Source organism: Pantherophis guttatus, chromosome 1, assembly GCF_059756535.1.
Source record: "Pantherophis guttatus breed Tessera chromosome 1, ASM5975653v1, whole genome shotgun sequence".
Taxonomy (NCBI): Eukaryota; Metazoa; Chordata; class Lepidosauria; order Squamata; family Colubridae; genus Pantherophis; species Pantherophis guttatus.
The window spans coordinates 268,564,279-268,589,968 of record NC_142063.1 but is presented as its reverse complement, the minus strand read 5'-3'; the positions used below and the strand labels follow the sequence as shown (position 1 = coordinate 268,589,968).

The following is a 25,690-nucleotide window of genomic DNA, read 5'->3' as shown; positions in this document are numbered from 1 at the left end:
TACTAAAACCTTTCTTGGTCCTTGTTGGTATGCACTCAAGCCATCCAGTATATGTGCAAATAAGAACTAACATTGCACTATGTGGACCTGACCTTGGCATATCTGTAAAGTCAATTATCAGGGTATCAAACGGATCACTTCCTGTGGGTTGATGTCCTTGAGGCGGTTGGGGCTCTTGTCTGGGATTATTGGCTGCACAGATTTCACATCTCATACAGACATTGGCAGCAATGCTGTGTATCTTATTGATGTATACTTCTCGTAGCAGGGCCTTGGCTAATGCAGTCTTTCCCAAATGTAATTGCTTATGGACTTGTCGCACAGCATCCCATGCCATATGTCCCAGGACCAAAACGCGCTGGTCGGGAAGAATCCACCATCCATCTTCCAACATCACCTCAAGTTCCTTAGCTTGTTGCAATTCCTCCTTAGAATAATTAGGTTTAATTTGTTCATCCGGGACCCATAGAGTTAAACAATTAGCCTGTATAGTTAAAGGCTTCAGTGCGGCTCGACGAGCTTCCTGGTGGTCTTATTATTGCCTTGCTGTATCTCTGATACTGTCTTCTAGTTTCCTCCACAGTGCACAACAGCCACTTCCTGGGGGGGGGGCAGACGCTGTCCAACCGGTGTAGGATCTGAGGTCCATTCTTAATGTCTTTTCCTCCTGCCGTTATAAGGCCCCTCTCCTTGTATATGGCCCCATGCACTTGCACTGTCAAGAAGGCATATTTAGAGTCTATATAAATGTTGACACATTTGCCTTTCCCAAGTTCCAAAGCTCGAGTCAAAGCATGCAATTCTGCCAGCTGAGCACTTCTTCCGGGAGGGAGGGGCTCAGCTTCCCATACATCTTCAAAAGTTTCAACAGCATACCCAGCTTTCCGTATTTCCTCCTGCACAAAACTGGTGCCATCTGTGTATGGAGTAAAGTTGGGGTTGGAAAGCGGAACATCAGTCCTATCTGGACGGCTGGCATAGGTTTCCTCAATAGTCTGAATACAATCGTGAGTAGCTTTAAATCTGGTTCAGGTAGCAATGTGGCTGGGTTCAATCTGGTAAATTGTATTAACTTGATCATGGGGTTGTGTGTAATTAAACCTTGGTATTTCAGCATGTGGGGGTTGGTCAACCACAAATGTCCTTTGGTTTCTAAGATGGCTTTGAGGGCATGGGGGTGTAGATATCCAATTCCTGGCCAAAAGTTAATTTACTAGCTTCTTGTGTTAACAACGCTGTGCCTGCCAGGGCTATCAAATAGCCAGACCACCCTCTTGCTACAATATTTAGCTGCTTCAACAGATAAGCAATGGGGCGATGCCAAGTTCCCATTTTCTGGGTGAGAACCCCCATTGCTATGTTCTGTTTAGTGTCGACAAGCAGCTGAAACGGCTTGTCTAAGTCAGGTAGTCCTAAACTGGGAGCTTGCATTAAAGCGTCTTTTAAAATTGTGAAACTTTTCTCTTCCTCTTTTTCCCATCGCAGAGGTTCCTTATTACTTCCTCTTATAACTTCATAGAGAGGTTTTGCAATTAAACTGAAATTGGGGGTCCAGATGCAACAGAAGCCTGCAGCACCCAAAAATCCCAAGTCTTTTCTATTTCTGAGTATGGAGAGTTGACAAATAGCTTCCTTTCTCTCGTGTCCCAGAGTCCTCTTCCTGGGCTCAATGTCGTATCCGAAATATCTGACCTTTGTAAGACTAGTTATGCCTTTTTCCTGAATGCCTTGTAGCCCAGCTCTCGCAAGAGATGGAGCAGGTTGTGGGTGTTTCACCAACAGTCGTTTTCCATCTGGCCTGTAACTAACAAATCATCTATGTATTGCAACACGACATCTGGGTAGGGGATTTCCAGGGCCGTCAAATCTTTTCCCAGTGCAGCCCCGAAAAGAGTTGGGGAGTTCTTGAATCCTTCCCCATCACTCCTTGGATATTGGTGGAATAGGGGGAGGCTTGGCTCAGAGGCTGGATTAGGACTGAACAAGTGGCCCCAGTATCCACAAGGAAGGAGATAGGTTTGCCTCCTATTTTAAACTGACCACAGGTTCCAGGAGGCGGGCTGAACCTGGTCGGTCTCAGTCCCATTCCTCCACTTCTGCCAGCCCTATGTGGGGGGGCTTTTGAAAATCCTTCTCTTCGTCCTCTCCCTCCCTGGCTTCTCCCTAGGCCACCTAGGCTTTCCCAGGGCTCCCTCCAGTCTTTGTAACTTTTTACGTATATCTGGGGCACTTTGTGATATAAAGGTCATGGCAAGCATTCGAGCATTTTCAGGCGCTGTTGGATGAATAGGAGTATACATTTGGTATACCTCCAGCAACCGAGTATAAAAAGCTTCTGGACTCTCAGTGGCTTCTTGCATCACCAGGGAAGGCTTGGACGGGTTAACGGCTGGTTTTCCTGCTGCATGGACTGCCTGCACCACCAAATGTTGATAGTCCTGAATTGTCCGTAATTGGCCATTTGGACTCCACAAGGGATCCTTCGTAGGGAAGCATTCCTCGACATATGCTTCAAGAGTGCGACCTTGGGGTAGATCAGGCTTCACTATCTTTGATACTGCAATCCTAATCTTTTCCCTCTTGGGGTGGCAAGGTGCGTGAGACTAGGAATCTACATTGTTCAATGTTGCATTTCTGGATCCAAGGCGGAGGTCTTTGAAATAAGCTGAGCCACACATTAATGCAGGGGGCTTGGTCTGGGTGTCCTAATGTGGGGTGGAACACTAACTGGAGTACTTTTAAAGCAGTAGAGGGATGTAATGTTCCTTTATCAGGCCAGCCTAACTCACAGAAGACCCTCAACCTCTGTTTGCTCTACTTAATGCTGTAGTCTTGACTGACATAAGCAATTTAGAAATGCTGCAACATGCACTCTAATGGAGTGAGGGGCACATTTCTTCCCCCTCCCATGTTCCTCCCATGGCACCAGACAAGACAAATGAGGAAAAGGGATGAGAGGAAGGTAAGGGGTCCTTCCTCTCAGGATAACACAGAGGGTGTTATTTCACACACTCATGTTCGACCCAGGGAGCTGGAAAATCATGGTCTCCGATGGGAACTGCGAACACCAATTACTTCCTACTGGCCCAAGGCGCTGGACACTCAACAGTCACCGTTGGGAACCGCAGTAGACACTCACATCAAGCGCACTTGACAACCTTCCCCTCCTTTTACCTCATTACAGAGGGTACCTTTATCTCTTAAGAGAGGGTGATCAGTCCTTTCCTCCGTCCCTGCTTTACAGGGAGGGATTATTCTATTCCCCAATACTTGCCTGCAGGCTTGTTCTCCTATCCTCTGGCCGGCTGTAACCTGGCCTGGTCTCCGTTTCCTTTCCAAGTGGTTCTTGGAGGCGTCAACTGCCGCTGCAGGGGTCCTGCGTCACCGGGAAGTCCCATGGAACAAAGTGTCCGATGGCGCCTGGGAAGTTCCCTTTAACTAAACAAGGCCCCTGGCAGAGGGGTGACCCTCCAGAGAGTCCCAATGACTCGTTGTGTCCCATCTGGGGTGCCAGAAATGAAGCGGGAAAACCCACTTTCCCAAATGCAGGAGAACACAGGTTTATTTGCTAGCAAAGGTTCAAGAGCATTCACATGTCAGATTCCGAACCCTGGGCTACGAACAAGGTGTACCTTTTTTACATTCTGCAATTCTAGCCACGCCAGAGGCGTTACGCTTCTGACTCTATTTCCATATATGGATACTATCTTACACAGTCTGTTATTTTCCGTGAACACTTCTGCTAATATGTTTCTTAATATAAGTTTGTTACAGGGATGATATAGAACATAGGTCATTAAGCTCATCGGTACATTTAACAAGTTCCTTATTTCTGTTCCTTGTACTTTTCCTGAAGTTTGCAACATAACTTCTGCTCCAACGTCAATACCTCAGAAAACAATATAATACTGTGCATGATACAATATTTAGATTAATATGATTTATAGTATAAGACCCTTCTGTTTTTCTACAATTAACTCTGCAAGTATAAATAAAAACCACACAACTTCAATAATATGTACGAACTAATAAATTAGAGGCATCATTTCAAACTTTAAAGATCCTCTGAAATAATTTCATTTTTAATAACTGGGAAAAGAAACCTCTGAAAAGGTGAAAAGCAGCAGCATGGATATTGATCAAATTTCAGTTTCCGTAATACAGCGTTTTTCATTTGCCTCATTACAGGTAGTCCTCAAGTTATGACAGCAATGCGAACCGGAATTTACATTGCTAAGCGATGAAATCATATTGCTTAGCGATGACAATCAGGGGGCCAGGAAGCCATCGCATGAACATGGTGACCCATTGGTCAGGCTTAGAGTGGCTGCTGTTGGATGGGGAAGGGGTGTCAGTGGCTGGGGAGGTGTAGAACGAGTACACAACTCAAGGAGAGTGCACAGGTTGTGAGTGATTGAGGTTTGGGGTAGCTGCTGCTGCGTATGGGAGGGTGCAATGGTGATCTATGGTAGGGGATGCATGGCACAAGCACAGCAAGGGTCAGGGAAATGTGTGAGGGTCTGGGAGTGGCAGGTGCAGCAATTCTCTGGGGGATGTGCAATTGGCAGAGGAGGCACAGAGTAAGTGCAGAAAGGTTAGGAAGGGTACACAAGGGAGTGATTGTGGCTGGTGAGGCAGGGTTCAAGCACAGAGGGCCTGAGGGAAGGTGTGGAAGGTGGGGGAGACTTATCTGAGCAACCTGTGACCTCTGCTGGCTTCCCCACTGATTTTGCTTATGGGACGCCAGAAGGGAAGGTCGCAAATCTTGATCAAATAACTGCAGGATGTTGCAACCATCATAAGTGTGACATCTCTACCTTTCCACTGGATTTCTGTTGCTGCAGTTGATCAGATTCCAAGAGGGTCTTCCAGTCTTGTCGTTTGAGAAAATAAAATACTTCTTCATAAGTCAAGTCAATACGATAGTTGAAATCACCACACCAGAAAACATAGTCATGAGAAAACATACTTCTTCCCTGTTTAAGGAAAAACACATTAAACGACAGCATTTAAAAATTCTTCATCAACTCAGTTATATAAAGACTTATTATTTTTTTCTTCTGCTCACTGCCTGGGTAAGTCCCTGCGGTTTTCTTGGCAAGGTTTTTCAGTAGTGGCTTGCCATTACCTACTTCCTAGGGCTGAAAGAAAGTGACTGGTTCAAGGTCACCCAACTGGCTTTGTGTCTAAGCAACTAGAACTAAAACTCAAGGTCTCACCATTTCTAGCTTGATTCTTTTAACCACTATACCAAACTGGCTAATTTTTTTTAGTTAGAGGTTAACTAAATAAAGTTAGATTTTTTAAAATCCAAGTCCATAGGCTCCTCGTATCAATCCATGGGCCCCAAGGGATCTCAGACGAAGAACCCCTGATCTAAACAATCTAAAAGATACTGCATATATCGTTGCAAAGGTACCACAAATAAGAGTCCCGAATCAAAGCATCACTAGAGGGCGCTGTTAATAAAGCTATATAATAATAAAGGTGAATTTGCCAATGTACTTTTGCAACTATAAACTGCTTAATTAGGCAGTGATCAGTATGGACATTTATAAGAATTATTCTGCATAAATTGAAAGCATCTTTTTAAGGTATTAAAGTTTCTAGCACACTATTGGCTGAGTTATACTCTCAATCGTGTTAACAGAAATAGCTACTAATCTTTAAAGAAATGTTTGAAGAAGAAAACAGTGCAGATATGAAAATCTAATCTAAATTTAAAAGTACCCCACTTGTCACTATAGCAAATCAAGCTATTCTTTGACAGCAACATGAAACCATAGGATAAGGGTCAGATTTTAGAAAGAGCTGTGTTAAAGATCTAAGGGTTACAACATGGTTTGTCGTTGCTCTAAGTTCTAGGAATTAATAAGGATGCATGGTGAAAGCATGTTCAGCGGAAATGGGAATAATTTGTAATTTATAAAAAATATTGCATTCTTTCCACCAGTAAAACAACTGAAGGACTTCAGAAACATGTGAATATATTTAATTAGAAGGAAGATAGTAACCTAAGTCTTACTAGATTTCCTTTCATAACCATGAAGCCATTGCTTCCTTCTTTCATTACCATCTGACTTAATGACATTATCAAATTTCTTCTGTGACCCAGCTGGCCGCAATCACCTTAAGAAGCCTCTTCCTGAAGGCTACAAAATGTTTGGGGTGGGGGTGGGGGGAAGAGATGTAGGGAAACCAAATGTTTTCTGGAATTTGCTCCGTATGATTAGAATTTCAGCTTCTATTTTGCAGTTTTATTTTATGTTAATCAACAAATGAAAGCTACATTACAGTAAAGGATGGAATTATTAACACTGATAAACATAACACTTTTAAGGGAGGCCTCAAAATTATCTACTCTACCAAATAGCATTAAAATATTTATTGTGTTGCTTCAAAGTCTTCTTTGCTGCCTTACTTAAAAAAAAGTTTAATTGGGATGTTAAAAAACAACTGTCATCACCAATAAGTTGCCACAAATCAGGTGCTGATTTCTGCTCCCACTGCTGTGTGGTAATTTAGCTTTAGTTTTAGCTACCATATTTTTCGGAGTATTTATTTATTTATTTTATTTGATTTCTATACCGCTCTACTCCCGAAGGACTCAGGGCGGTGCACAGCCAAACAATAAAACACATACATACAAAATTTAAAAGTAGAATAAAATCAAATTAAATAATTTTGGCCCCGACAAATTTAAAACCCCAAACTTTTAAAACCAATTTAAAATTGAATGCATAAAATACTAAAAGATATTTAAAAATTAAAAATCTTTTATAAAGGGAGAAAATTAGGCCAGGCCCGCCTGGTGAAATAGTAAGGTCTTTAAAGCGCGGCGGAAGGTGCGCAGATCCGGGATCCTCTGTATCTCTGGGGGGAGCTCATTCCAGATAGTAGGTGCCCCCACAGAGAAGGCTCTCCCCCTGGGGGCCGCCAGTTGGCATTGTTTGGCTGACGGCACCCGGAGGAGCCCCTCTCTATGGGAGCGTACTGGCCAGTGGGAGGCTATTGGTGGTAGTAGGCGGTCCCGCAAGCACCCAGGTCCTAAGCCATGGACCGCTTTAAAGGTGGTAACCAAAACCTTGAAGTGCACCCGGAAGACCACCAGGAGCCAGTGCAGCTCGCGCAGGAGGAGTGTTACATGGGAACGCCATGTCGCTCCCATTACCACCCGCGCGGCCGCACTCTGCGCCAGTTGGAGCCTCCGGGTGCTCCTCAAGGGGAGCCCCATGTAGAGAGCGTTGCAATAGTCCAGGCGGGAGGTGACAAGGGCATGAGTGACCGTGCGTAACGAGTCCTGATCCAGAAAGGGACGCAACTGGCGAATCAGGCGAACCTGATGAAAAATCCTCCTGGTCACGGCTGTCAAGTGCTCTTCTAAAGACAGCCGTGAATCCAGGAGGACGCCCAAGTTGCGAGCCCTCTCCGTGGGGGCCAATGATTCGCCCCCAATAGTCAGTGATGGCATCAACTGACTATATCGGGACGTCGGAAACCACAGCCACTTGGTCTTGGATGGGTTGAGCCTGAGCCTGTTCCTCCCCATCCAGATCCGTACGGCCTCCAGGCACCGGGACATCACTTCAAGGGCATTGTTGGGGTGATCCGGGGTGGAGATGTACAGCTGGGTGTCGTCAGCGTACTGATGGTACTCCACCCCGAAACCACGGATGATAAGTATAAGACGCACCTTAGAAGTTCTGTTTGGGAGCTTCTTTTCTGAAGCTTCTTTTCTGATGCTTTTTTCAGCCTCTGAAACCTCCGTTTGAGAAGCTGGGTGGGGCTACATTCGGAGTATAAAACGCACCCAGATTTTCACCCTCTTTTTGGGGGGAAAAAGATGCGTCTTATACTCTGAAAAATACGGTAATCCCCATGCCTCCAAAACCTACAATTCTTGATAGGTTCCAAATACTGGGGTTATAATCAGCAAGAATGTATCTCAAACATTTAGCAAGTGATCTGAGGTCAAATTAACAAAGGGCAAGATCAAATATTCTGAGTTAATTTTCTGCAGGATCCTTGAAATAAAGTATTAATGAAGGCCACCATACAAAAGGCAATGCATATTGTTGTATTGTCATATTTCTATTTTGCTATCACTATCTCTGTATTTCAAAGCCTATATTCTTTATATATCATAGCATGTATTTACAATACTACGTTAACAAATTCTGAAGTTGCCTTATAAACCTTGGCCCAAGTGCATAAATCCCTTCCAGTGATTTATTACTGATTTATTATTTTACAAGAATTATAAGCCTTTCCAGTTGACTCTGAATGGTACAAAATTCCAATCTTCATAAATTCAGATAAAATTTGAGTGTTAGTAATATAATAAAAATAGCAATAGCAGGACACAAACAGCAGCAAAAATTGTACATAGCAACACAATAAAACAGCAAAACACCAATCTTAATATTAAATATCTAATTATACACAAACACATATATTAATTTAAACATAGCAATATCAATAGTAGCAATAAAATAAATAAAGTCAAAGATATTTTAAAAAAGGAATGCCATAATCAATGGATTAAAATTAAAATATCATTCCTAATATCATTCCAGTTCTGGTGGTCTAATGGTACAGCCTCATTTTAATAGGTCTTCTGAAAACCAGGAGGGAAGGGGCCGTTGTAATGTCAGGAGGCAAGCTACTGCAAAGAAAGAAGCTGCAGCTGAAAATGCACTCTTTTAAAGTCCCTGTAGGTGACACTCCCTAAGACAGGGGTGTCAAATTCGCGGCCTGTGGTCCGGATGCGTCACGTGCTGGCTATGCCACCCCCATTCAGCGAAGGGGGGGAAAGTTGCAATACGTCACGTGACGACATGAGTTTGACACCCCTGCCCTAAAAGGAAGGGGTCTGGGTTGAGCCATCTTTAATTTTTACAGGTAGGCGGAAAGGGAGAAAGTAGGTCCCCAAATGTCTAGACCAGTGTTTTTCAACCTTGACAACTTTGAGATGTATGAACCTCAATTCCCAGAACTCATGATGGGTGGAGAATTCTGGGAATTGAAGTCCACACATCTTGAAGTTCTCAAGGTTGAGAAACATTATTCAGCGCTTTAAAGGGGATACCAAACACCTTGAATTACACCTGGAATGATCTTGGCAAAATAGGTACTTAAACTGCTGCCTTCTAGAACACTTTCTCTTCTCCCCCCCACCCCAAATCCTTTCATACTGCCTGTATTAGTTTTATGCTTCATGCTGGTAGGTAAGGAATTGATCTACTAAAATGTAATTGTTCAGGACTTACATTTTTAAAGAATTAGAATGGATGGATGGATAGATGGATGGATGGACAAATGACCTGGGCGAAAAAGTAATTGGTAATAGGGAATTCACCTTACATGAACACGCTGAGTGTAAAAAGATAACCTTGAGTAAAAATAAAAATCACATGCACATAGGTGTTTCCCAATGTGTATTTTTATCCTGAAAAATGTGCAAATTCAGCACCACTGTAAATGAAATTTTCCCCAGACCTTACCATTGGGAAACTCAGTTTCTGAGTGATCTCTTTATAGTCTTCGTTCCGTTCTTTTATCTGAGACTGACCAGCTGTCAAGTGGCTACACACAAAGCATAAGCTGGTGCTATGAAATTGGAAACGGATAGCAACTGCTCCTTTGTTTCCAGCTTTTCCTCTCATTCCAGTCTTCACTGTGTCCACTGCTATGTCCCTGGGCAAAAGGTGATAAAACCCAAAGCAAAAAAAATTAAACCTTTAGGAAGAATTTGAAAATTCTGAACAAGTTATTTGCTTTAGTTCTTGGTTCTTCCTAAACAGAGCATGAATGAAAAATTCATGGATGGAATGTGGATCCATTGCAGATTCCTGATGGAAGAAAGAGTGGAATTTTTCTTATTTCCAATTTTCTCTGATGCAAAGATGATCAATCTATGACCTGCAGGCTGCACATTCCCCAGCCAGACCCATTCTTTGCCTCTGGTTTCATCCCAATTATACCAGTCTGACGAAAAAAAAATGCTGATATTCAACAATGTGATCTTTCTGCAAAACGAAGGGGTGAAAACAACCACTAAATCGTTTAAAGCTCTCAAATTGCCCCCAAAAGGACCACCAAGGTTGGTTGTGCCCAGCACTGGCAATGCTATTGACAAAAAAATTAATTCAATATAGATATTGGGGGTATCATCTTCTCCCTCCAGCAAAATCCCACTGAGATAAGCCAATCACTAGAATGCATGAAAATATCAAAGATCATGCCAGTTGTTCCTTGCCAGTGTGCAATTAAATACCCCAGGGAGTTGCTCTTTCCCTCCCCCCCACCTCCCAAAAAACTCCTACTGAAGATGTCAACAAACATCTGCTCATTCACAAAAACAGGACAGCTATCTGCAGCAGACATTCCTTGTTACATTTGAGAGTTTCAGTTCATGTGGACTCATACACACATAGAGCCAGAATCCCAATTGCAGACAATGGTGTTACATGGTGAAGATCATTTGTTCAATGATATTATATCATCTAATCAAAGTCAGCATCTCTGCAAGTGATCTGAGGTACAAGCCATACCAAAAAGAAAGAAATATAAATGCTTGTGCTGAACTCAATGACTTTAACTAGTTTGTGTATGAGCATAACTTAATACCTATAACTATCCTTACATCAATTCTTATCATATTGTAATAGGAAAGATAATTGAGTAACTCAGGCAACCAAAAAACTCCCAACAAAATTGCAGAGTAATTTCTGGTGAACAAGAGGTGCACGTCTTGCATATTCTTAAAACAACAAGAATAAAAGCAAACACTTCTGGAGTAGCCAAAGAGCCCTGTCCCCCACAAAAAAAGCATTTCACCAAATAGCAATAATTAACTTGATAGAAGAATGGGAAAACAATTCATAAATAAAGTACACAAGCCACATATTTCCTGTTCATGCCTACTTTTTGGAGTATGGCCCCTGATACATCATTTCAATCCTCAAACTAAAACTGGCACATCCTGTAATTTATGATTGTCCGGCAATAGGGCTAAAATTCTTACTAGTGGAGGTTTCTCAAGGAAAGTAGATATGAGATGTTAGCCACAGACCCTAATTAATGGAAATTTTCTGTTTAGCATCTTAGGCTATGCTTTGAAGAGATATGCATTCTTCAGATTTTAAGTGGGAAGGTGCTTCAGATCTGGCCTGGGCACATTCACTCCGTTTCATGGTGATTCCCCAAAGACACCAGGTCTTCTCCTCAGTTCATCCAGGCGTTTTGGGACCCCAAGAAAAAATACGCTTCATTTAAGGGGGTGATGAAAAACCATGCCTGAGTGTTACATGCGGTCTTTCTTCCTTAACTCAAACCCTTATTTTCCTGGGATCCCGTGCAAAACTTCTTTTAAAATTTACCAACAGGTAAGGAGAATCTGCCCATGGCAGATCTAAAGGACATTTCCTATTTTGGATCAGAATATCATACACATCTGGTTTGGCATAATAATATTTTGAAGGTTATATAAACTGTCAGAACTTGAGAGAAACAACTGTCTATATTCTAGATGCCATTTGCTATTCTGCCAATATCAATCTATGCAGCCAGCTATTTTTAAGGAACATGCCATTACGCTTGCCCCGAAATACAATTTTGTAATGGAGGGCACAGTGCATTGCAATAGAGATCTCAAAACCCACTCGTTTTACTATGTGAATTATTCAAGCAGAATGCAATTCAAAGAGAGCAATTTATCCAGCACAGCTCCTATGCACGTTCCTCCTTCTTTTTTGCATATTTTTTTAGCTTTCTATTGCCCAGCAACTGTATATTTTGGGAAGTGTGTGTGTGTGTGTGTCTTAAACTGATAAAAACATTTTTTTAAAAAATTGAATAGCATAGAATAAAATGAAAGTAACTCAACCAGCAGAATATAAAACAGCCAAAATATTTTTAAAAATATTTTATAAAATAACTTGTATGAATCCTAAAATAATTTTCTGAATAAAAATATCATCTAGTACCAAATAAATAGCAGCAATGATAATATTAAGCATGTACAAGTGCTTCTTCTCTATTCCAGTCATCTGTGTTTTGCTGCGTCTTTGATGAATGATGAGAGGAAAAGTGCTTAAGGAATACGGCAAGTACTGCGCCTAAGTGTGGTCCACACATGACATGAACACATAGTCACGATTATCATAGGGAATGAGTGTGGGCTTAATTCATATAACCTAATTTTTATGGAGAAACATTGCATAGCTCTCCTAGCAAGACATATATACACAGGAACAGATGCAAGAGTAGGAAAGAATCAAAAGCCATTACTTGATTTCATCTCTGAACATTTGGCTGTCTTCCATACACAATTAATATTTGAAGTGCTCCTAACTATATGAAGAAAGGGGGGGGGGGAAGCACGGGTTAAACTATAATTCATCTTAGAAATACAGAAATATAAAAAATTCATTTTGAAAAACAAAGTGATGATCCCAATTCACCCTGGTGAGAAGAACCAACAAAACCAAATAGGTAACTTTGATTTTCCTCTAGGCTATTTAAATCAGAATTAGAAATAGACAAAGTTGTTCCTTAATTATTATTTCCATAAAAAGAAAATCTACAATCTCTTCACAAAGTTGTCACATAAAAATAGAAGCAAGAAGAACTACCTTATATAGGGAACATGGAAAGGTCTTACAAAAATGAAGAGGCAAACACCCACAAGCTGTGTTGAAGTCAACAGAATATATCGATGTGTCCTTGAAAGAGCCTTCTGTATTTGTTCTCCCCATGTCTTCCTATTGGTTGTGCTAAAAAAAAATTACATATATATGTTTTTAAACATACTGTTTCATCAAAGAATTTAATAACATTCCATGAAATGTTCTATGGGTTTGAGCAAAATGCTTTTTAGTCCTAAGTATGGACTAAATTAGTAGGTCATTATTCAATTATGTGTATTACATATACATATGACATTTTGGAATTTATATGATGAAGCTAAATTCATATTGAACCTAAATTCCCCCTCTCATAGTCAGCAATCTTGACGAAAGCCACTAAAGATTGATCCTTTTCTTTCTCAGCAATCCTGTTGAGCATCATTGCTTTTTCTATGGCCATGAGCTGAAAGAAAGCTCTTTATGACTACATGTTGCAAGTGAGATATGTGCGTACCTGAGCATGATATGCAGAGTGTTGGCATACAAGCATACTCCATTGGCCCATTACCCAGCAATCAATGTGTGGTCTTTGTGGTCACAAGGATTGTCAGTTCTAATGTATTGGTTCATATATGAGTAAACATCAACTGATGACGTTCAGCTGAATATGTAAACTATTTCCACTGAAATGTATTATACTTGTATCAGATGATATTAGTCTATTGTGAAGGTCCTTGCTGATACAAAAATCATTATTTGATTCTACAATCAACAATTAGCAATAGCAATTAGACTTATATACCACTTCATAGTGCTTTATAGCACTCTCTAAGTGGTTTGCAGAGTCAGCATATTGAGACCAACAATCTGGGTCCTCATTTTACTGACCTTGGAAGGATGGAAGGATCCTAAGTCAGTCAGGATCTAACTGTAGATCCTAGTGAGCTAGTGAGCAAAGTTTGCCTGCAATACTGCATTCTAATCACTGTGCCACCACGATTAATGGCTATGCATATACGAATCAGGCTCTAGAGATTTGTAATAATTTTATTATATTTATATAAAGTCACTGAAGAGTATTGTACCCTGGCTAGTTTATAGCATGTAGTGTTAAAATACATTTTAATGACAGAGCATCAAGTAACTATATGGACTATAAAAATATCTAGTATAAAAATATCCATATAAAGAAAGATAATTAACGAATACTGAACAAACTCATTTCAGGAAATTAAAAATACTTTTGAGAATAACAAAACTTATGATAGCTCTGAAGTTACCACAAATAAGAAATTCAATGAACCTTTCAGACAGGAATTGAAACAAAGCAGTTCAACAATTGAATTTCAACCTACCTCGCATTCACAATATTGCCAGCATTTAATTCTACCATTTCTTCAAATCCTACCGCAAATATGTCAGCGGGACAATAATCATCTGTTGTGATGGGGAGGGAAAAACCAAACATGAATTTAATCTAATCATTCCATTTCAGGAAAGGAGATAAACACTAATAAATGAAGCTCACCTTCCCAAATGCACATAAATAGTTCCTACTAGAACTATCTAAAAAACTTTGTTACTCTTACAATGGAACTGGGCAGTCCCAAATGACATCCTCATATATTCACACACACATACAAATACATACATATATGCATATTTTTGTCATTATCACCTGTAGGACTTTTTATTACCTTGAAACTCTGAAACCCCACAGAGCTTAGGGGAATCAAGTAACCAATCTGTTAATTCGCTGGTACCAAGGATATTACTCTTAAATTGTTTGCCTCCATTTACATTCCAGGTCCCCATGGCAACACGAATTCTCTTGAAGTTTGTGAATTCAAATTGACGCTCTGACATGATGTTCAAAGTGCTTGGTGTCACTAATGGAGATGAGGAAAGAGAGGAAGGAAAGTTATTTTTTCCCTTAAACTATGAACCATGGCACTGATTGCAAATTAACTCTTGATAATTATTTTGCTGTCATGCTTCCAAGTATTTCCTTTATAAGTACTCCCTAAATGCAGGAGAAGCATGTTAAATTATATTGAAGCCCTTATAGCAATAATGTTTCTTACTAGTGAGAGTTCGTAAGTAGGCACATGGATAGTGTGAGAACAGATCCATTTTCTCTTCTACAGAGAGAAGCACTTTTGCATGATATATTCAGAATTTAAAAAAACAGGGACATGATGTTTGCAGATTCCACCTTCCTTCAGTGTTCTGAAACGTCATCCAGCTTTCCTGAGAAGATTGAAGCACCATTGTGGATTGGACGATCGAGGAAAAAAATGGTGGAGATCATCAGGTCCTTTATTCTATCAGTAGGATTCTACTGTTGTATTAAAATCTCCCACTAATGGATGGAACCTTTCACCTGTCAGACATTCATTTTGGATACATTGAAGAGAGTGGCTGAATATCCTACTGGGAAGTCCCAAGCATAATGCTATTAATACGAAATCTTATGCAGGCTTACTTAAGTGGTTTTTACTCCCAAAAAAGAACGGATAAGACTGAAAAGCTATTGAAATAAAAATGATCTTGCTTACTCAATAATGCGGTATGATCCAGCAGCATTCTCTCTTTATCAGCATACTCTTCATTGTAAAAATCACCCATAAGCAGTAAGTTAATGGCTTCCTGTTTCACACTATCAAAAAAGTTTGACTGAATGGTCAGTGACACTGACCGGGCACCATCTTTGAATTTCCCAACCTATATAAGAATAGGATTAACAATTTAATTTGATTTCATACTTATTGAAATGTCAGAGAATAACTGGGGCTCACTTTTTCCTTTACCTTAGCTTTTCCATCTAAAGCACGGCTCCCTGTAAAAATCTTGCTTAGGCTGTGCCCATTGAGGGCCCACATTGCTTTGTAAGACTCCAAAAAACGTTCAACTATAGGTTTGGAATTTAATCCCAGGCTTTCTAGTTGAGTTTGGAGAATCTGATTTGAAAAAAGAAAAATACAATGCAGAACGAGACAGGATAAGAATCAAATTTCCCACCCGCATAATAGCCAATGTTTGCTTGATAATTCCTCTTGTAAGGATTTTGCTCAAACTCTCAGAAACTAAATGGTCTATCACTCACCTCAAGGGCTATGAAGGTTTGGACGGTATTAGTTCGATTTAGACAATCCAGGCAATTCATTCGAATGGTACCCATCTGTTGACTTCAAAAAACAAGTCAAAGAACTGAAAGAATTAGTACTGGACCTCCCCCTATAAATTGAGTATTCTACTGAGCAATTCTAGCATGAAAATTTAGGACCCTAAGGACAATAGCACAAGTCTTAAAGTAGAGGTACAAATTATAACAATTCAGTTTATTCATTAGCCTCCTTTGCCACAATTCATCAAGGTTGGGCATCTGGACTGCTGGAATTGGCTAGTTCAGTTTTACCCAAAATGGTCTCCTCAGAACCGTAGCCCAATTCTGACTGGAAAGGCAAGAGTATATATTTTACATGTTGATTCCCATACATCGTAAGAACAATTAATTGTAATTATTATAAGAATCATGCTTTGTATTAATTTGCTTTACAAATGGATGAGAGTGAAAGCTCAGCAACAAATATGAAGTGTCCAAAAGTGTCTGAGCCACCAACTTTCCAGAATGTTCCATATGTAAAAGTGATGAAGAGTTGTAATTTAAATAATCTCACTTGCACAAAAACATCACATAGTTTATAAGCAAGATAGCATAAAATAACCACAAATGTAAAGCTGGAGCATGGAAAACTCTTCAATAAATAGCACAAACATGTACAAACGAAGGAGTACGATACTCACCGGGAAGTTGCATTTTCACCCTTTGTAAAGATGCCCAATTCTTCCCAGTGTAGCTTTAGCTGAGGCCCCAACGAATTCTCCAGTTTCCCATCTTTTGCAAAATGATGGTAATCAAAATTAATCATTGGTGTGTCTACTGCATGGGATGATGCCCAAAGTAATTTCTTATAAAAGAAAAGAGCAGAAAACAATATTTTTTTTTCCAAAAAAAATTTATTTTTCAAATTTCAAATTGTTACTTCATTTGTAAAAGTCTTTCTGATAACATGTATTGAATGGCCGGTGAATGATGTATACAGTATATCTAACAATGCAGTCAGTTGTGGGGTTAACAAGAAGTAAAACAACTAAATATTTACATACAATTACTTTACTGTCCATATCTTATCAATTTCAAGAGCCTAGAGGTAATCATCGACTTACAACCATTCAAAGTTACAAAGGCACTGAAAAAAGTGACATACCACTCACTTTTTCACACTTATGACTGTTGCAGTAGCCCCATGATCACGTGATTAAAATTCAGCTGCTTGGCAACTGATTTCATATTTATGACGGTTGCAGTGTCTTGGGGGGGTATCATGTGATCACCTTTTGGACAAGCAAAGTCAATGGGGAAGCCAGATTCACTTAACAATCATGTTACTAACTTAACAATTGCAGCGATTTACTTGTAACTGTGACAAGAAAGGTCATAAAATGGGGCAAAATCCACTTAACAAATGTCTCACTTAGCAACAAATTTGGGTCTCAATTGTGGTTGGAAGTCAAGGACTACCTGTACTTAAGTTTCTGTGACATGACATCATAAAAAAAAAAGGATTCACCATGTTCTGATCTCATTGGGATTTAGTTATCTATCCTTTAACGTTCTACTGTTTTCAAAGCTTTTTTCAGCCCAATTTTGAGGCTTTTCTCAGTCTGTTTTTGAGGCTTTTTTAAGGCTGTTTTTTTCTGAAACAATTGGCCAAAAAAGCCTTGAAAAAGGGCCAAAAAAGCCTTGAAAAAGGGCTGAAAAAAGCCTGAAAAAGGGCTGAAAAAAGCCAAAAAAACGGGCCAAAAAAGCATCAAAAACAGGCTGAACCCCCCTCCCCGAAATGGGCTGAAAAGGACCAAAAAAAAAAAAAAAAGGCCCCAAAATGGGCTGTGCGGAGGCAATAAAAATAGCTGGTGGGTGGGTGGGGCTTCGGCAATATTTGATCTATAAGACGTGCAGACATTTTCACCGGCTTTTGGGAGACAAAAAGAAATATGGTAATTAATATTTAGGTTGGGAGGCAGAAATATAAATTAAAATAAACTGTATTTTGTTCCCAGAAGCTTTAAGGCAGTGTAAGTAATAAAATCTATTTCTCGTGTAATAAATTATTATAGTAGAATATTTGAGGCATCCAGTCCTACATTGAAAAAATATCAGTCAAGAGACCACAGAATTTGGCAGAAATCCCAGCAGACTGGTAGAATGCAAAATATGCTACTATCACAAAAATTACTGATGGAATATTCTATCAGCAGAGTTAATTCAAAAACTAATCAGTGAAAAGGAGACATTATGGATAGGATAATAGGCAGAGAAATAATATTCTTATATTGTAATATATATTAGAAATCACTTCAATCTACACCTGTCACCTCTGCCTTTCAACGATGTTTTACAACAGCTCAGACCAGGAATCAAGGATCTTCTTCCCAAATGATTTTGGTGGGAAGACTGAATCAAAAATATAGTTTTCTATGTCTCCATAACTGAATGTGTAACTGGAGTAACTCAATGAGGTATCACAGCCTATCACCACAAGTATATTAAATAGATCACAAGTACAAATAGAACATAACTAAGGTAGCCTCTCTGGCTTCATACGTGCTCACATATGGGAAAACGGTGTTTGAAAACTATCCCCACAAGAGGCCGTTTTATATGTTGCCTCCATGTCTCCTTTATGTGGCTTTGGCTGTACCGCACCGCATAAGATGGCTATGACTAACAGGTGTGACATGAGTAGAAAATTTCTCCACCCATTCACAAAGCCGTATGCTTGTTTGTTTAGTGCTGTTATTTCAAAGATTCCTACCCTGCCCTTTAAGCTTGTGTTGTAGGCAGACAGCAGGGGTGCTAATGCTAAATTGTTGTAGAATTTACTCTCACTAGCAATATGATCAAACTCACTGCAAACTTCTAGTGGCTCAGATCCAAAATAAATTCAAGAGAAAATCACTGCGTATGTAAATGCTGCTTCTAAGAGGTGAAGAGGCGAGCAGCAGCAGTAGCAGCTTGTGTTTGCCACTGGATCTGTTCCTTTGCTAACTGCCTACATATCTTTGGCTATTTACAGGCCTCAGTACTTCATAGTTTACTTGGGAACGACTGCAGCACTACCGGCCCAGCATGAGTCATTGTTCCAAGCCTGCTATCCACTTCTGCAGTTGTATTAACTGTTAACTTCACAGAGGAATCACAGTGATTGCCTCTAAACGATGCAAGTGAGAAAGGCAGTGGGGAGAAAGATATTTGTCTTGGTACTCCTCAGATCTTCTGTTCTCCCCCAACTTTGTTTTTAAAAGACCATTTCAAATGTTAAAAAGAGAATAAATGGGAAGTCAGCATGCTGTTTACATTGCTGAACTTTCCCAAAAGGCCTCTGGGTTTTATAAATAAAAAGAGGTTTTAAGAAAGGAAGAATGTGGATGTAGCCAAATGCTTTGCAGTTTCCTGCCCAGAAAAAGGACAACTTTAACCTGAGGTGACAGAAAATCATCTTGCAGGCTAAGACAGGGGTGTCAAACTCATATCGTCACGGCGTCATCACATGACGTTTTGGGACTTTTTCCCCCTTCGCTAAACCGGCATGGGTGTGGCCAGTGCATTACGTATCCGGCCCGTAGGCCGGGAGTTTGACAGCCCTGGGCTAGGAGGAATGATAATACGTGACATCAATTCCTCATCCGCTCTCATCACACTCGTATCAAAAGAATCAAGGTGCTTCTGGGTTGAAAGAATTAGCCAGTGACATCACCATTGCCTAGGAGAAGCCCACTTGGGGCTCCTTTCTTGTCCCTGGTAGGAGCTGGAGCGAGGGATGAGAGCTCACCCTGCTCCATGGCAGCACTTGGTCTCGAATACATGCTTGTTAAACTCCAACCCAGCATCTTAACCATGCAAACCACCGTTTTCCTCCCCTTCTCGTAAGCATTTATCTCCCCCTATCACACTCCATCCCACCCTAAATTTCAGGTCCCATGTCTGAAACATAGACACAGCAGCAGAAGCTTAGCTGAGTGAAAAAGGAGCTACTTCACATGTTGGAGGACCCTATTTTTAATCCAATTAACCATCGAAAGAACCCACCTTAGCTGAAAGCAGTGCTGCATGAACAACACCCTTCCCAAAACTGCCTGATTAGTTGATTATGCTGGATATTCGTAGGAGATCACCAGGGACAATCCGAATGCGGGGTCAAACATGTAATCAGCCCTCCCACCCATGAATTCTGTTGACTCTTATCTAGCACCAATTTGCTTTGACTGTGAGTAGATCAGATTCTTATGTATAGGTAGAATGTAATAAACGTCTAGTACTTTGAACTCAGCTCCTGTTCCTGGTTACCTGCGCCTGACATTACCATCACAGCAGAATTCACGGTTCTTTCCTCTTTTCCCTTCATCTTCAATGTTTCCCTGCACCTTGGAGCAATCTCACTTGGGTGCCTTCATGACACCCCCCCCCACATAGTCCATAAAACTAAACTAAACTAAACTAAACTAAACTAAACTAAACTAAACTAAACTAAACTAAACTAAACTAAACTAAACTAAACTAAACTAAACTAAACTAAACTAAACTAAACTAAACTAAAACAGTAAGTGAAGGAGCCACTTACAACTAGTGGTATGCCAGAGCCAGCTTGAGAAAATAGAACTGAGACATAAGACTTGATGCACACTGCAGGGGAAAATGGCAGAGACAGTTGCTAAACATTTATCAAAATGCCACTCCTCACAATCCATTATGTTCCTTGTCAACATATAGGAATTTTTACAAAATCTGATATCCTTTACAGAGCTTAACTCCAGTACATTCGTACATCTTACATTTCTTTTTTCTCTGATAAGCCTTATTGGAAAAGCAACAGTATATTGCTATGTTTTTTTCCCCCTAAAAAAAAGAAAATCCATGGATGCAACATGTCATCCTCTGCTTTCAGTGGGATTATTTCTCTAAGAAACAGGGATCAACTTCAGATAAATGATTCAGTCATACTCACAATTACTTATCACCCAACTGTTTTCAGTAGGCTGTCAAAAAAGCATTTATATAAATTTTACCAATTTGGGGATACTCAAACGTATTTGTAAAAGGAAAATTATTATCTCTGATTTTTTCAGGCCGAGTGCTGGCTATCTAACATGAAGATATTTCTTACTTTCATAAGAAATAAAACTCTGAACCAAGACAAAATTAGCAAAAAGGCTTTGATCTTTGTTTTTACCTTGAAAGCCCTACTGAGAACCTCTTCTCCTCCTTTGCTTCTCAGCAAATTAACGATCACTTGTTTGCCGTATTGTTCCTTCAGAAGCATCATATGCCTGTAAAAACAGGAATAGGTCGCTTTGATTTCATAAATAATAGAAGCTACCTAGAATTCTTCTTAAAATACAAATGACCAATATCAATTATGGCCTTCTAACCACACATATTTTCTTTTAGAATAGCGACTGAAGAACTTGATTACTTGACTTACTACATATATATATATATGTACAAATATATATAAACTACAGTTTATATATTTTACTCCAAATGAATAAATGTTCCATATTTTAATAATCAACCACTACTTCTTACACACAACCATTTTACAATTTACCTGGATTGGTTACTTGTTGGGAGTATAAATAACTGAAATTATATAAGTAAACAAATGATTAGTTTATCAGGATACCTGGTTTATTATATTAGATTCAGAGCGTTACTTGTTTCGGGGGGCAGATCAAGGTATCAAGGTTCAGAAATTTAATAGAAATTTAATAATAAACTTAACAATATCTTGAATATTAAGATGCTTCTCTCAGCCGTAAAACTACAATTTTATTTTATTTTTCCAATTTTACTAGAAAATGGATTCTTTCCTTGACTTGGGTATCCAAGACTATTTCAAATATTGCATGAAATGTTAAGGCATCTAACAGTGCAAATTGCTCAGGAATCAGTACAGTAATGACGCTGCATGAAATTAACCTGATTCAATGATTTTAGAAAACAATTCTTTTGTTTGCCACCGTTAACACCCTATAGACTAGGTTCAACCTGTGTTCCATTAGAGCCAGCAGGAGTCTTCCTCCTGCAGACTTTGCAGCTGTCATCTCACTTTTTTAATTGCTTTCTCCTCAAGCAATTAAGGACTGCTAAAACGGTGAGGGCATTTAATCATACAAGACCAAATAATGACTTTGTCGGAGTTTCCATAAGAGTGCCAGTCATAACTCCTGGAAAGTCATACGACTCTTCATAGTCCATCAGAATAGGATGGACTGTTTTCAAAAATTCCCCATCACTGCACTTGCAGGGTAAAAAAGCTATTGCTACTCCTAAACTTCAAAAGAAAAAATTTGATAAGAGCAATGAGTTGTTAATTCTCATTTCAGATTATTCTCTATCTAGATAAAATAAATCCATCCAGAATATGTCCTGGTGTAAGATTTGGCTACGCACATTAGAACAATCATATAATTTTCTTGGTTGTACAGTTCTGAGTAGTTCAATATCCAAACAACTCAGCATTAGTGTTGAAATGTCATCAAACTATAGTTCTAGGGCCGTGACGGAGAACCTATAGCACGCATGCCACTGCGAGCACGCGAGCCGTTGCCCAGCTCAGCTCCACCATGTATGTGTGCCTCCCGTCAGCCAGCTGATTTTTGGGATAGGGGCAGGGTGCATGCGGGAGACGTGGTGCATGCGCAGAGGGGCCACACACACATGTGCAGGGGACTGTGGGGTGTGTGTTCCCCCGCAGCCCGTTTTTGGTCCCAGGAGGCTGCAGGTGTTTCAAGTAGTTTTAATCAAAATGCAGTTAAAACACTATACAAGCCATCAAGAATATAAATATATATATACAACAGGAACAGGAAGTGCCTCACAAAAGCAAATAGAGGTAAATCCTAGAGAGGCAGGAAATGCATCACAAAACAATGGAGATAAATGCTAAAGAGGAATAAACTGCATACAAGGAAGACATAACACCTGTAACAGCAGGGAGGCCTACTAGGCCCAAAACGGGGCAGGGGGGTTGTGTGCACATGAGCAGGGGAGTGTGGAGGACCATGTATGCACGCGCAAGGGGGGCCGCATTGCATTAAGGGTGCTGTCACACACGCATGCGTGCTATCACACACGCGCACACGCTTTCAACACATGATAACAAAAAGGTTAGCCGTCACTGTCCTAGGGATTATCAGCATCCCTTACTAGGCACCTCTATTCAAATACTACAGTCCAACTGATGGAAAACCTATAGAGGGGAACTGAAATTTCCACTGTATACTTTCTGGCCAAATTTTCCCCTCTTCAGAGTGCAGCTATCTCTCTTATGAATTAAAAAACAGTTGTCAACAACATGACATTCTCCAAAACAAAGGTTACTCCTTCCCATCTGTTATGGGTAACATAATGCTACCCTATTAGTTTGGAGCTACGTGATTGGAAAAAGATTGTTTTTAAAAAATAACCATAGTATGTTTTTCATATTTTATTTGTTTTGAATCCCACGTGCCACTCAGGAGCTCAATGTAACATGCCCAGTGCTCTTTCCTCCTATTTTTTCCTGCAACAATCACTTAGTGAGGTAGATTTGCCTAAGAAAGACCAAATGCCCAAAGGTACCCAGGAAACTGAAGGCACCCAGAAGACTGACAGCTTTGTTCAAAAATATACACCTATCTTTCAACATTTCTTCCTTCTCAAATGTAGTCCTAAATGACAAACAGGAATATTCATACAAAAGAGCGAAATGGATTTGCAAACCAAAAGACATGGCTCCATGCAAAGATTCTGGAACATCCTACAATAAAAGCTGTAATACCAAGTTCTAGGCTTCATATTATTAGCAATATTGCAATGATTAAACCTACTTATCAAAAGCAGGAGCATTTGCTTCTAGGCCTCTGGTAAGCTTCAGATGATGAGAACCAACCTAAGAAGATAACAATAAAAAGAATAGGAAGTGATACTTTTAACATGCATCACTAGATGTCTCCCTTCTTCATTTAGAGAAAAGTGTTTCTTTATCATAGCCTAGCAACCATCTTGGCATCCACAAATGATGCTACAGAACATAGAAGGCAGATGTTATTAGAAAATGGGGATGACAAAAAATAATGGTGAGCAATTAATCAATCTGCCCCAAAACTTCTTTCCAATGTTTTTCAATTTCCTTGTAAGATTACAATTGCTTGCCTCGCTAATATAGTTTAAAATTTTTATTATACTAAATTAATTAACAAAAGTATAAATGCATATGATCACATCTACAATATAACCACTTATAAAGGTAACTAACGCATTTCCCATTTCTGTATTCCTGAATCAATCCAAACTCAAATAAGCACATGTACAAATCCATTTCATGTGAAAGGCTACATCACAGTCCCTACAAAAAGAATGGAAACTCTTGTCCTATTTAGTGTTTAAGGCCAGAAATGCTGACATGCCAAATATAAAGGAGACTTTCAGTATAGCAGTAAACATTGCTTTAGACATTCATGATTTATGCTAATTACCTGCAATCCAGGTTGCTCCCAGAATAATGGAACTGAACCTCTGATTTGAACAAAGGAAGAAACATCCATGTCCAAATAAATAGTCTGAAAAGATTTTTTAAAAAACATATATTTCGATTAATACAATTAATTACAAGTAGTGCTCATTTAACATCTGCTGGTTCAGCAACCCTTTGAAATTAGAACAGGTGTCCACTCAATGAGATTACTTAAATGTATTTTTTTGTAGTTATAGCTATTACACTTCCCCATGATCTTGTGATTGTGATCTGGGTGCTCAGTGACCGTCTTGCAATTACAACACTGCAGTATCCCACTGTCATGTGATCCCTATCCCAACAAAATTAATGGAGAAACTGGAAGGAGGTGGCATATGGTGATCATATGACGGTAGGTTGTTGTAACTGTGTGTGATTCGCCTAACAATAGTAAGAGAAGAGTGCCTATATTAAATTGTTTTAAACATTGACTAGAGGTCAATTTATCTGGATTACAAGATATTTTTAAATTCACAAAATAACAATAAAAATAAAATTAATATAACATTACCATAAGCAGCTTAAAATGCTGAGAAGACTTAGAAAATGTATTATTTAAAAATATTTTTAAAACACATTTGGCTCTAACTATTCAATACACCATTTTCACAGCTTCAGTTCTACTTATGCAATAACGATATGCACTCACTTCAGGGGTGGGTTCTACTTACCTTTACTACCAGTTTGCAATGGGACCTCATGTGCGCGCTTGCGCACTTCTGCACATGCGCAGAAACTTCCTGATGACGTCCGGGTCAGTGGGCGGAGCCTCCCGCCGGTTTTACTACCGGTTCTTGTGAACCAGTCCGAACCAGGGGCAACTCACCACTGACTCACTTCATACAAAAAATTATTTTTTTTATAAATTATAGACTAGAAAAATGTAAGCCAGCCTATAGTATATCACATTTTCAAGGTGTCATCGTTTATATTTGGCTTCTGTTGAATGTATAGTTGGTATCTATTTTTTTTTTAAATACTTTATTGAATTTTCCAAAATAAAAAGAAAATATACAATCTCTATCTCCTTTCGGAGGTACAGTGTTTGTACAATTTAGTGAAACAAATGTTAAATAAGCTTCATCCTTAACTATACATTATTCTATACAATATAACTTTAATTCATGTGCAAAACAGGTCATATCCTAAAGTCATGTTTTTATCTTGTTCTTCAACCAATTATACCAAATACCCCATACATCATAATATTTAGAATTGTCCTCGTTATTTAACTCACTCGTCAGTTTCGCCATTTCTGCGCACTCTAGGATTGGTATCTAATGACAATCTGTAAAGAACTCTTCCTTTGAGATATAGTAGCCAGAACTGTGTAGGATATTTTAAGTATGATTGTGTCATAAAATAAAATAAATAAATAAATAAATCATGCTATCATTTTTTCCTAATAATCCTAGTCAGAGTTTGCCTTGTTTTATACAA

General features: G+C 39.4%; 1 protein-coding gene across 1 annotated transcript in view; it reads right to left on the bottom strand.

Annotated features, from left to right (window-relative positions):
• SYNJ2 (synaptojanin 2) overlaps positions 1-25,690 on the bottom strand; it is a 59,129-nt gene that overhangs the window by 18,138 nt on the left and 15,301 nt on the right. The window contains exons 5-16 of the mRNA XM_034428560.3: positions 24,213-24,296; positions 23,565-23,626; positions 20,924-21,020; positions 16,437-16,600; positions 15,736-15,817; positions 15,440-15,589; positions 15,188-15,353; positions 14,327-14,518; positions 13,985-14,066; positions 12,636-12,776; positions 9,504-9,696; positions 4,818-4,976 (exon numbers count right to left, since the gene is read on the bottom strand). Coding sequence (XP_034284451.2) covers positions 4,818-4,976; positions 9,504-9,696; positions 12,636-12,776; positions 13,985-14,066; positions 14,327-14,518; positions 15,188-15,353; positions 15,440-15,589; positions 15,736-15,817; positions 16,437-16,600; positions 20,924-21,020; positions 23,565-23,626; positions 24,213-24,296 — 1,572 coding nt within the window. The remainder of the gene's footprint in view (positions 1-4,817; positions 4,977-9,503; positions 9,697-12,635; positions 12,777-13,984; positions 14,067-14,326; positions 14,519-15,187; positions 15,354-15,439; positions 15,590-15,735; positions 15,818-16,436; positions 16,601-20,923; positions 21,021-23,564; positions 23,627-24,212; positions 24,297-25,690) is intronic.